At 36.9% G+C, this 13,588-nt stretch overlaps 1 protein-coding gene across 2 annotated transcripts in view; it reads right to left on the bottom strand.

Moving 5' to 3' along the window:
* ARHGEF6 (Rac/Cdc42 guanine nucleotide exchange factor 6) overlaps positions 1-13,588 on the bottom strand; it is a 125,074-nt gene that overhangs the window by 71,206 nt on the left and 40,280 nt on the right. For both annotated transcript variants that reach the window (XM_008070211.2, XM_008070212.2), the window contains one exon: positions 6,698-6,768. In XM_008070211.2, the coding sequence (XP_008068402.1) occupies positions 6,698-6,768 (71 nt within the window). The remainder of the gene's footprint in view (positions 1-6,697; positions 6,769-13,588) is intronic.

The following is a 13,588-nucleotide window of genomic DNA, read 5'->3' as shown; positions in this document are numbered from 1 at the left end:
GCTGTGGTGACCATGAGCATGCCATTTCACTCCAGCCTGGGTGACAGAGTGAGACTCCAACTCAAAAAACATAAAAAGACTTCAGACACCTCTCTTTAATCATGACATCAGGACCCAGCTGGCTAGACCCAACCATCAAACATTCTCCCCATCCTCCATCTTATTCAACTCTCAAAACTACAAGAGAGTTCACACCCACAGTCCTGTTTCAAAATGGAACAAATTCAGAGCCCTGATCAGGGAAGAACAGAGGGATGAGTAAACATCAGAAGTGAAAGTCTTTTCCACTGCCACTGAATAATGGAACTAAGAGAAAAGAGAGAGATTTGTGACAAATGAGGAAAAACCAACGGAAGACCACAGGTAATTCCCTGTGTAACAAAGAGAAAACACCTGAAAAATCAGACCTCAGAGCCCCCAAAATGAAAATCATCAAAATGACTGTCCCCAGAATATGGCAGGGATTCAGGAATGGATGCAAAAAGAGAATAAGACTCAAGAAAGAAAAGATGCAACACTGAAAGAACTTGCAACAGATATTTGGGCCATAAAAAATTTCATCCAGGAAATAAATAACAAGATGACAAGCATGGAAGGCAGAATTAAACCAGCAGAAGAAAGAATCTCAGAATTTGAAGACAAGAACATGGAATTAACCTGATCTATAAAAAACAAAGAAAGAAAACTCAGAAAGAAATAACAAAGCCTACAAGAGATGTGCAATTATATCAAACCTACACCTGATTGGTAAGCCAGGAGAAGAAAGGGAAATAGAGAACACCTTGGAGCAAGTATTCCACGAGGCTATCCAAGAAAACTTTCCCCGTCTCACCAGAGATGTGACCAGCCAAACACAAGACAGACAGAAAAACCCTACAAGACATCAAATGAGAAGACCAACACCTAGATACATGTAATTTGCCTACACAAAGTAGGCACAAAAGAAAAACTCCTAAAGGCAGCAAGAAAGAAAAGGTCAGAATACCTACCAGGGAAAACCAACCAGAATAGCAGCAAACTGATCAGCAGAAACACTACAAGCAAGAAGGGACTGGAGTTCAATATTCAAAGTCCTCAAAGATAAACAATTTCAAACAAGAATTTCCTACCGAGCCAAGCTCAGCTTCATCAGCAATGGAGAACTAAAATCCTTCACAGACATACAATCCCTAAAAGATTATGCAGTTTCTAGACCAGCTCTACAGGAGATTCTTAAAAAAGGTATTAAACACAAAAGAGAGAAAAAAAAAGAATGACCACACACTTCCCAAGAGAACAGAAGAACACAGAATCAACAAAGAATACATCACAACAGCAAACTTGAAAACACATACAAACATCAACCCCAAAGCTAAAAGAAAACAAACACACAAAGGAAAAACTCTATAAGAACCTCATGATGGGGATAAACAATCACATTTCAATAATCAGCCTGAATGTGAATGAACTAAATGCACCCACTGAAAAGACACAGAATGGCAAACTCGATAAAAAAAAAACCATGACCCAATTATTTACTGCATCCAGAAAACTCATCTCACCACCAGGGATGCACACAGATTCAAAGTTAGAGGACAGAAAACGAGTTTCCAGGCAAATAGATCACAAAAGAAGGCAGGAGTCACCATCTCAATAACAGACAAAACAATCTTTAAGCTATCAAAAATTTTTTAAAATATGGAAGGACACTACATAATGATAAAATCTTCAATCCATCAACAAGAAATATCCATCCTAAACATATATTCACCCAACACAGAAGCACCAGTTTTTATAAAGTAACTACTAAGTAAACTAAAAAAAGATACTGACTCTAACACTATTATAGCTGGGGACGTAAATACCCCATTAACAACCCTAGATAGGTCATCAAGGCAAAAAATCAACAAAGAGATCTAGAACCTCAACTTGACATTCAACCAAATGGACTTAATAGATACACCCATAACCACAGAAAATACATTCTACTCACCAACACATGGAACATATTCCAAGATCAATCACATCCTCAGCCATAAATCAAGCATAAAAAATTTCCATACAGTTGAAATATTGCCATGCACTTTCTCAGACCACAGTTGGATAAAAATAAATATCAACACCAACAAAATTTCCCCCAAACCCACAAATATATGGACACTAAACAGCATGATGCTAAATAACTACTGGGTCAACAAAGAAATCAAAACAGAAGTTAAAAGATTTCTGGAAACAAATGAAAATGAAGAAATAGCTCATCAAAACCTCTGAAATGCCGTGAAATCAGTTCTAAGAGGGGAATTTATATCTCTATGAATGCACATCAAGAAAATGGAAAGATCACAAGTTAACAGCCTAACAAATCACCTAAGGGAGCTGGAAAGACAAGACCAACAAAACTCTAACTTTAGCAGAAGAATCCAGATCACCAAAGTAAAAGCCCAAATAGAGACATAGAAGACAAAAATATCACAGAAAAAATAAACAAAACAAAAAGCTGGTCCTTTGAAATAATTAACAAGATTGATAGACCCCTAGCCAGAATGACCAAGAAAAAGAGAGAAAAAACCCAAATAAACACAATCAGAAATACAAAAGATCAAATCACAACTGACCCTGAAGAAATACAAAAGATTATCAGCGATTACTATGCACACCTGTATGGAAACAAACTTGATAACCTAAATGAAATGGAGGACTTTCTGACATCACACAACATCCTAAGGTTAAAACAAAACAAAAAAAAACATTGAGACACTAAACAGACAAAAAACAATGCAGGAAATTGACTCTGTCATAAGAAAACTACCAAAAAAAAAAAAAACACCCCAAACTGGACAGCTTTCTAGCAGAATTCTGAAAACCTACAAGGAGGAGCTGATACCAATCCTACTGAAGTATCCAGGCAATTGAGAAAGATAGAATTCTCCCCCAAATCATTTTATGAAGGTAACATCACACTGATACCCAAACTGGGTAAAGATCCAACAAAAAAAGAGAACTACAGGCCAATATCCCTTGAATATAGATGCAAAAATCCTCAACAAGATTCTAGCAAATCGAATCCAACAACATATCTCAAAAATCATTCACCATGACCAAGTAGGCTTCATCCCCATAATGTAGGGCTGGTTCAACATCTGCAAGACCATAAATGTAATTAAATACATCAACAGTAATAAAAACAAGAACCACATGATTATATCATTAGATGCAGAAAAAGTTTTTTATAAAATCCAGCATCCCTTCTTGATAAAAACCCTCAAACATCTAGTATAGAAGGAATATACCTCAAAATAATAAGTGCTATCTTTGAAAAACCCACAACCAGCATATTGCTAAACAGACAGAAACTGGAAATATTTTCCCTAAAAACTAGAACAAGAAAAGGCTGCCCACTCTCACCCCTATTGTTCAACATTGTGTTGGAAGTCCTAGCTAGATTAGTTAGACAAGAGAAGGAAATCAGGGGTATCCAAATAGGAAAAGAGGAAGTCAAGTTATCTCTCTTTGCTGACAACATGATCCTATACCTCAAAAATCCAAGAGAATCTCTCAAAAACCTGCTTGCACTGATAAAGGACTTTGGCAAAGTCTTGGGGTACAAAATAAATGTGCAAAAAGACAGTCACACTCTTATACACCAACAACAAGCAGGCAGAGAACCAAATAAAAAGCACAATCTCATTCACAATAGTCACACAAAAAATGAAATACCTTGGCACCTTCCTAACCAGAGAAGTGAAAGACCTTTACAATGAAAACTACAAAACAAGGATCAAAGAAATCCAGGAAGACACAAAAAAATGAGAAATTATTCCATGCTCATGGATAGGAAGAATCAACATTAAGATGTCAATCCTACCAAAGGCAATCTACAGATTCAATATAATACTGATTAAATTACTGACATCATTCTTCTCAGACCAGGAAATGACAATACAGAAATTCATATGGAAGCATAAACAACCACGAATAGCAAAAAAAAAAAAAAAAAAAAAAATCCTTAGCAAAAGAAACAAAGCAGGAGGTATCACACTTCCAGACTTCAAACTTTACTATAAGGTTACAGTAATCAAAACCTCCTGGTATTGGTACGAGAACAGGCATATGGACCAATGGAACAGGACAGAGATTCTGGAAGCAAAATCTCAATTTCTCAACCAACTCATCTTCAATACAGCTTCCAACAGCAACCACTAGGGAGAGGAGAAGCTATTGAGTAAATAGCGCTGGGAAAACTGGCTGAACACATGCAGAAGATAGAAACAGGACCCCTACCTATCACCATACACAAAAATCAACTCTAAATGGATCAAAGACCTAAACATAAAACCTCAAACTATAAGAACCTTAGAAAATGCAGGAGATATCCTTATGAAAATTGGAACTGGCAACTAATTACTGATCAAAGCCCCAAGGGCCCATGCCATTAGAGATAAAGTAGACAAGTGGGACTTCATCAAACTGAAAAGCTTCTGCAAAGCAAAAGAAATCATCAAGAGAACGGAGACAACCCACAGAATGAGAGAAAAAAAAAAAATTGGCCAACTGAATATCTGACAAAGGCCTAACATCCAGGATCTACAAGGAACTCAAAGGTGCTGAAAGGAAAAAATGAACAGTCCCATTAAAAAAAAAAAAAAAGTGGGCAAAAGACATGAATAGGTATTCTGAAAAGAAGAGATACAGGCAGCCAACAGACACATGAAAAAGTGCTCAGCCTCACTCATCACCAGAAAAATGCTAAAGCACATTGAGATATCACCTAACCTCAGTAAGAATGGCCATCATTAATAAAACAAACAACAACAGATGCTTTCGAGGATGCAGAGAAAAAGGAAAGTTTCTGCACTGCTGGTGGGAATGCAAACTAGTGCAACCTCGTTGGAAAACAGTGTAGCGATTTCTGAAAGAACTAGAAATTGACCTTCCATATGACCCAGGAATCTCCCTATTGGGAATATACCCGGAGGAAATCAAGTCATTCTACAAAAAAGATACCTGCACATGCATGTTTATTGCAGCTCTATTCACAAGAGGAAAAACATGGAACCAACCATGCTGCCGATCGAAGCTGGACTGCATAAAAAAAGTGGTGCACATACACAGTGGAATATTACTCAGCCATAAAGAAGGACTATGGACTTTTCAGCAACTTGAATGGGTTTAGAGTCTATCATACACAGTGATCTGTCACAGAAACAAAGAACAGAGTACTGTATGTTCTCACTCATAACTGGACCTTGAACAATTATCATACTATAGTAAGAAAGGGATTGGCAGTAGTGGGAAACTGCCAGGGGTAGGGGGCACACCTCATCAATAAGAATACCTGCATAATGAACATTTGCATACCTAACCCTGGGTTGAACCCCACATCATTAAAATTAAATTTTTTTTAAAAAATTAAATCACTAGGGGTCACCAAAAAGCTGAAATAGGTGGTCAGGAAACAAGGCAGACAGGAGCTTGCCTCTGCTGGGAAATATATTTTAACCTCAGAAATATAAGAGGAAAAATATTGACGAAATAGTCCTCTAGGGATTAGCAGGGGACACTGCCAGGGGAAGAGGGATGCACATAACACCACTAAGGGTATTTGATCCTAAACCAAGGGAAGTGAAGACCAGTTGAAAGCCCAAACCTCACCTACACGCAGACTACTTATTTACCTAATCCTGACTTGTACTTCACACCTTTACAACAAAATAAAGACAAAATAATAAATAAATAAATAACAGTCCTCTCTGATTATTGTCCATGTTATCTAGGAAGTTCCTTCTTGATTTTTCATATCATCTATTGCTTATGTCAGCATTACCGAGTAGATTCACTGAAGAGTAAAATTCAATTTTTTGAAACCAAATGACATTTACATACCTATATACAGATCTTTATAAACTCTTTATCCATGCACAAGATGAAATGAGCATGTAGTACAAACACATATAGAACACTGGGTGGAAATTTAAGCGATATTTCAGCAGAGGTGGGGGGAGATGACAAGGCTAACAGTCAGAAAAACTTAGTGGTAATGATGACTTGACCTTTTCATTAGTGACTGGGCCAAGTCTGGAAAGAAGACATGAACGAAAGCAGAGAGTAGATTAAGAAGAATGATGTGATTTCTTTTTCAAACAGGAACTTATTTTGAGTATTGCACATGTCCTATTTATAGCTAACATATTCTGACATATCTGTGTTCAAGCCAGAAACATTTCATTCCTCTCACTGTGCCAAAGGGCAGTCTTCCTCTGGGCTCTCCTCAAAAACAAGTCTGATAATATTCCAGAGGATATAATAATGGAGTGGTTGATTCTAAAGTAAAATCATAGAATGTAATCACTTAAAACTTAGTGTATTACAGAAACTTGGACATTCACTTTCTAAATATCTGGTAAGGCTATGTGTAACTGCTGAGTTTCACTGTAATGCTTAAATATTAACCAATTTCTCTTTCACTGCTGTTTAATAGACCTTGCTCTGAATCTTTGTGCTACCCTTGAATTTTTCAGCACGGTGGATATAACACTTCTAGACATCTGTAAGAAGCCTACAAGTAGAAGAGCTCCTTTGTCATGCAAATGGAATTGGACCCTTGCACGCAACTTTATCCAGTCTTTCCTTTGTGTCACTTCAACACATGAGTGGATTGACAAATGAAAAGTTTCCATATAGCATCAAGACAATTTTTATTCATCATCTTAACACTCACCACAGTATAATAATTCTTGGTAAGTGGAGCAGTTTCAAATCCTTTGACAGCCTTAGGGGAAAGAGGTCTCTCTGTGAAAAAGACATTTAAGTTATGTTAATATCATTATACATCTACAATTAATATTTTATAGCATAGGTCAACTAACATACTATGAAGATTCCAGGTGGAAGGATCAGTGGAAATAGACAGTATTAAACAAATAAAACTACAACTTTACTAAACTATAGATGGCCAAAGTTAGATCTTCTTGTCTGGGCCCCTCAATTTCTGAGGGAGGAATAAGCCAAGAAGTAGACTTAGCGAAGTAGTAGCAGGGTCAGGGCAAGCACTTCACTGTTAGCTTAGGAATTCCCTTTACTCTAGTCAGCCTCTCCATTCAACTTATTCAAAACAGAGAAGCAAAATCAAAGCTAACTAAATGTATACAGATGGTTCTCAACTTACAATGGTTCGATTTATAATTTTTTTGACTTTACAATAGCACAAAAGTGATATGCATTCAGTAGAAGCCATACTTTGACTTTTGAGTTTTGATCTTTTCCCACTTTGGCAAATGACTGTGTACATGAGATGTTCTAGCATTTTACTGGAAAATAGGCCTTGTGTTAGATGATTTGGCCCAACTGTAGGCCAATATAAGTGCTCTGAGCACATTAAGGTAGCAAGGCTAGGCTATGGTGTTTGGTAGGTTAGGTATATTAAATGTATTTTTGATTTATGGTATTTTCAACCTATAATGGATTTTTCAGGATGTAAGTTCATTGTAAGTTGAGAAGCATCTGTACTTCTAACTTGAGACTTACTACATAAGTATAAATTAATATAAATAATAGCAACCATGCCTTTCTTTGGGCTGTCTACTGTGCCAACAACAAAATAATCCAAATCTTTAATGCACTGAAAGGTAGCAGAAAATTCTTCTCTTTCTTAGATCAGTTTAATATTATTTCATTTTATCATAAAATGCTGCCTTGCTTTTACAAAGGTAATCTTACTCATGACTAAGGAATATCTTAGGGCATTCTTTCTTAGAAAAAAAAAACAATTAAAATATATGTCAGTTACAATAAATGTTTAACAGTGTCACTATATTATATTTTCTCTACCTGCATTTTTTTTCTTTGCTTCATTTTGTTTTATATTTCAATTTTGTCTTTCTATATTGTATGCTGCTTTAAGCCCCTCCAGAAGTATGGTGGAGCATAAATAACCAAATAATAATATATCATCAGACCTTGATTTTTCTTTTCTAAATATTATTTTCAAGATATAAATTTATTACCATTCCACACTTAAAAATTCAAAATATACAAAAGAAAATAAAAGTCAGTAATTTTTCATTACCTAGAGCTAACCATCATTTAGTTACATTTTAAAGTGTGTCTTGTTATTTTTATGCATGTTTGTGAGCACATACACACACAGATACACACGCACACAGATTTTTCTTACTTTACCTATAGTTTTGCAATTTCTTCTATTACAGCATTATTTCATATGCATTTCCTATCTAACCTTGATTTTAAATTAGTATTATATTAAAATACCCCTAATATTTACTTCACACTTAATAGCTTTTAAAACATATTATTTAATCTTTACAGCAGTTTTATAGAGGAGGTCACTAAGGTTCAAGGAGGTGAAGTAAGTTGCTTAAGGTCATGCAGCTAGGAAATAGCAAAGCCAAGATTCAATTGTAGGTGTGTCTTCACAAGAGCCTGTACTCCTAACCAATATGATGCTCAGAGATAAAATTACTGAAGGGCTTAGTTGATGGCATGGACAGGTGTTCTTACCAGAGTTCAGAGGAATGGTTAGAGAAGATCTTGCTGGGAAGAGGGTACTTGGTCTGATCCTGGAGAGTGGCTAGAATTCATACAGTCAGGGAAGACACTACAGTTTTCTATTTAGGGAAGATTCCAGAAGCACAGATGTAGAAATGGCAATGCTCATGGCAGAACTGTTCCTGTGACAGTGAGTTGTCCAGTGGGGCCAGGTTAAGTAGAATGGAAACAAGGCAGAAAAATAGCGGTAAGAGCCAATTCTGTCACTCCCCAGAAATGACAGGTGGGGTATGGCCAGTTTCTGAAAGCTTTATTCTACTCCAAGATGCACTTAGATCCACTACTAGTTCTCAAGGCTTTACTAAGCAAGCCTGAGCAATGTAGCTCTGCCTATTACTTGAGATTGTAAGTGACAGAGTCAGGCTCCAAACCCAAGTATTATATTGCCATACCTTGAATTCTTTCCAGTACACGATGGTGTTGCACTTGGACATATTCAAAATTGACATTTACCAAACTCTTAGTTTTTTATTAGGCAATTTTTCTACAAGGCAGTTATAATGGTTCTAATGAGAACTTACAGCTGTTTTATACAATTATGATACAAGCCAGTTTCAGAAATGAAACTTTCTAGAGATACCGGCGAGATGTGGTCACCTAATGAAAGCAAGGTCAAAAGAAAGGGTAAACAGAATGGGCTGTCTGTCAAGACATAGACAAGAAAAAGTAAGGTCACAGGAATGGGGAATGGCAATTGAAACAAAATGTTAACCATTTAAAGTAGAATGGAGGAGAAACATGAATTGAAAAGAAAGAAGTGACTGCCTTGGCGATTCCTGGATGGCTGAACATGATGCAAAAAGAGCTGGTTCTTTGAAAGAGAAATAAAATTGTCAATCTCCTAGCAAGACTGGCAGAGAAAAAAAGAAAGAAGACACAAATTACCACTATCAGGAAAGAAACAGGGGACATCATTCCACACCCTGGAGATATCAAAAGGATAATAAGGGAATACTACAAACAACTCTGCCCATATATTTGATGATTAGATGTGAAACAGACCAATTCCTCAGAAGACAAAATCTACCACAACTCACTGAATATGAAACAGGTCATTTGAATAGTTTTATAACTATTAAGGAAATTGAATTTGTAAATTTAAAACTCTGAAAAAAGTAACCTCCAGGCTCATAAGTTTTGTTTTTTCTTTCTCTTCTGTGTCTTCAAATTCCTGATAGTACAGATTCATAAGTTTTTACTGGAGAACTCTATCAAGTGTTTAGGGAAAATCAATACCAATTCTATACATTATCTTATAGAAAATAAAAGAGATCAATTCCCAAATCGTTTTATGAGATCACTATTACACCAACACTAAAACCATACAAAGACAGTATAAAAAAAGACAGCTGTAGACCAAAGTCCCTCATGAATATAGATGCAAAAAATCTTAACAAAATATTAGCAAATAGAACTAAACAATATTTTTACAGAATTGTACAGCATAGAATCCACCCCAGGGAAACAAGGTTGGTTAAATATTTTAAAATCCATCAATGTAATCCATGACTTTAACAATCTAAAAAGAAAAAAATGATATAATAGACCAGGCACAGTGGCTTACACCTGTAATCCCAGAACTTTAGGAGGACAAGGCAGGAGGATACCTTGAGGCCAGGAGTTCAAGACCAGCCTGGATAATATGATGAGACCCCATCTCTACAAAAAAATAGAAAAATTAGCCAGGCATAGTAGCACATGCCTATAGTCCTAGCAACTCGGGAGACTGAGGTGGAAGGATTGCTTGAGCCCAGGAGTTCAAGGCCATAGTGAGTCATGATCACATTACTGCACTCCAGCCTGGGTGACAGGGCAAGACCCTGTCTCTTAAAAAAAAATCACACGATTACATCAATCAATGCAGAAAAAATATTTAATAAAATTCAACACCCCATTCAAGAAAAAAAGAAACAACTCCCAGAAAAAATAAGAATAAAGAGACACATCTTCAACCCAATAAAAAGCATCTACAAAAAATCTACAGCTAGCATCTGGTAAAATGGTGAAAGACTGAATGCTGAATGCTTTGCCCCTAAGATCAGGAACAAGGCAAAGATGTGTGCTCCTACCACTATTAATTCAGCATAGTGCAGGGAGTTCTAGCTCTTCCTGTAGTCTTGGTCTAGAATGGGGGATTCACACAAAGAACAGAAGGGAGACAGATTTGGAAGGATAAACTTGGAAAGTCTAAAAAAAATGTAGCCCTTGCAAATGATTGGCCCAGTGAAAAAATTCAAGAGGGAATGTGGAAAAAAACCGAAAACACCGGAACTATGACCTCAGTGAGAGTTTCTTGCCTCATGTTCCTCCATTGCTCCCTATTCCCACCCCTACCACTGCCTTCTCTCACCACGCGAAGTTCTCTTTGAAACCCACATGCAGTAACATGCAGAGAAGGAATAAATATGTGTAAGTTCCAAGGAGACTATTTCAGTCCCTGGGGTTGGTTTAAAGTGACCAAAACAGAACTAACATGAAAATATAAACCTTTTAGGTGGTGTCCTGAGGCAATGAAAAGATTAGTCAATTCAATTTAACCAGTGGGGGGGGGGGGGAAATCAGTTAATATAGTGGAGAATTCAAATGGGTTGTCTGGCATACTATGACTCAAGCAACAATAGTGTCATACTGACACAGGCATAAGAAACTCTCCTAATTCTGATATAAAGACCTCTTTTCAATCAACTTTTGATTCTTTTCCCTCCCTTGCTAGTGTACAGATCACTATTGCCTGTTGGCGGGGATAGGGCAAAAGGAAATCTAGTGACAAATAGTTCCTCTGGACATGAAACCTCTATGTGATACACTCAAGGGATTAAAACAGGAAGTCCAGATATAAAGCTCAGTCCTAGCTTTGGTTTATAATGAGCAGGAAGAGTGATTTCTTAATCTGCCTTAATACAAGTTTAATTAACCATATACCTAATCTCCAATTGATATCTATATTTACCTGCTAATAAGTTTTAGAAGAGGGATTTAATGACCTCTTAAAGGAATCAGTTGGGGAAAATAGAATTTGCTTAAAATATCTGCCCCAATCATACTTGTTGCAATATTTTCTTGGCTTAAATGTATTGCCAGGAAATTTTTAATGCAAAGTCCTAACAAAATCCTTAGTCTTTCAAGGTAACAGAGCAAAGCCTAAAATAAAAAAGAGATATAATTAATGAAATGCTACTGATACAATGGCAGAAATTACTTTGATGTATAAATAACAAGTTAATTTACAAGTTACCACTGATTTTTTAAAAAAGAATTAAAATGGTATAAATGGCCAATTTTCTTATTTATAAAATATCTGACTTAAATGAAATGAAAAGAGCAAAGGTCCTTACTATATTTTCTGTCACTTACGTAATAAATAAGCTATTGGTGCATGTATTTTTCACAAAATGGAAACTTTGAAAAATACATTTTTGGTCAAAACAGGATTTTTTTCCTCATATAATAACAAATCCAGAGGTAGGCAGGCAGAACTGGTAACAATAACTTCATAATGTCACCAATATCCAGGCTCCATCATCCTTGGAGAGAGGTTTTTATCATCATGGTCACAAAAACTCAGCTCAAGCTCATGTTGAAAGGGTGTGTGTGTGTGTGTGTGTGTGTGTGTGTGTGTTTTATATTCAAATATTCTATTTCTTAACTTTCTGTGGTATTAGATGGGTGGTTCTTTATGCTGTATATCCTCTGAAATCAGCCTCTTCTCAAAGAGCAAAAAGAAGCTGTCCCCAGAGCTCTGGCCATAATTATATCTAGTCGACAGCTACAGTGGAATCCAAACTTAAAATTCCACTCCCCAAGGGCAAATTTACCAGAGCACAAAGTGCTCTTGTCAATGACAGGCCCAAGAGTGGAAAACTATGCACAGCACTCCCATGGCACAGCAGTCTGCAGGGTGAGGATTATATGCCTCTGGGCTTACTTTGCTTTGCTTTTCAGACATTACAAAAGGATGTGCAATATCAGTCTGAATGCCCCCCCCAATTCCAGGCTTCATGTATGAAATTGTCAAAATTACTGGCTCTTTGATTGACCACAGTGCCATATGTTTGATACAATAGCGAGCAGACAGAGATCACTGAAATTCTTCAGCTTCATGCCTGATTCAATTGTATAAATGGCCCAAGAGGTTGTATAGCAGTGGGGTTTAAAATTCTAAATTGAACGTTTCACTTCTATAAAATATGCATTTCATCTATGCATCACTTTTTGCAAACTTCTTAAAGAGAAATCTTCTTTCCTAAGCTTACACATGAGTATGGCATTCATTGAAAGAAATAAAAAAGTGACGTGTTTTGTAGACCAAGTATACCACAACACAGCATTGAATTTATAATGTCCCTCAGTGGCATCCTAGATAAGTTTTGGCTTATGCACTATTTTGTGAAAGTGGCAAGAGTTGGGGTGGGAAAGAATTCAAACTAACAAAAATGTATTGAGAATCTACTTTCCCAGAAGACATTTTTATTACACCAAGCTAGTCTCTTCTACTGTTCCTCAAGTTTACTCTGCTCAGCCCTGCCACAGAACCTTCATGGCTTTTATATTTCCTGGCCACTCACTACGTCTTAGATTGCCCTCACCTCTTCTGGGCCTATCTACAGCCTACCTGTCTTTCAGTGTTCAGCTCAAGTTCTATTCTTTTCCTCCACAAGGCCATCTCCAACCTCTTCAGTCACAATGCACACTCTGCCTCTGAACACTGAAGATATGTTATATACTTTCCACTTCATTGTCCATGACTTTACACTGTCAGGTTGTCTCCTCGCCAGCTCTTATCCCTCTCTTGTGCTCCATACCCACACTGCGGTATTAGATGGGTGGTTCTTTATGCTGTATATCCTCTGAAATCAGCCTCTTCTCAAAGAGCAAAAAGAAGCTGTCCCCAGAGCTTCTTTCCATGCTGAAAATCTTCAGACCTATGACTCGCTGCACTTCACCTCAACAAGTCCAAAGCAATTCATCATCTTCAGTACCAACTACCCCTCAACACACACACACACACACACACACACACACACACACACACACACACACACAC

The sequence above is a fragment of the Carlito syrichta genome, unplaced genomic scaffold, assembly GCF_000164805.1.
Source record: "Carlito syrichta isolate Samal-C Ts95f unplaced genomic scaffold, Tarsius_syrichta-2.0.1 Scaffold313184, whole genome shotgun sequence".
Classification (NCBI taxonomy): Eukaryota; Metazoa; Chordata; class Mammalia; order Primates; family Tarsiidae; genus Carlito; species Carlito syrichta.
This window is presented reverse-complemented; position numbering and strand designations above follow the sequence as displayed.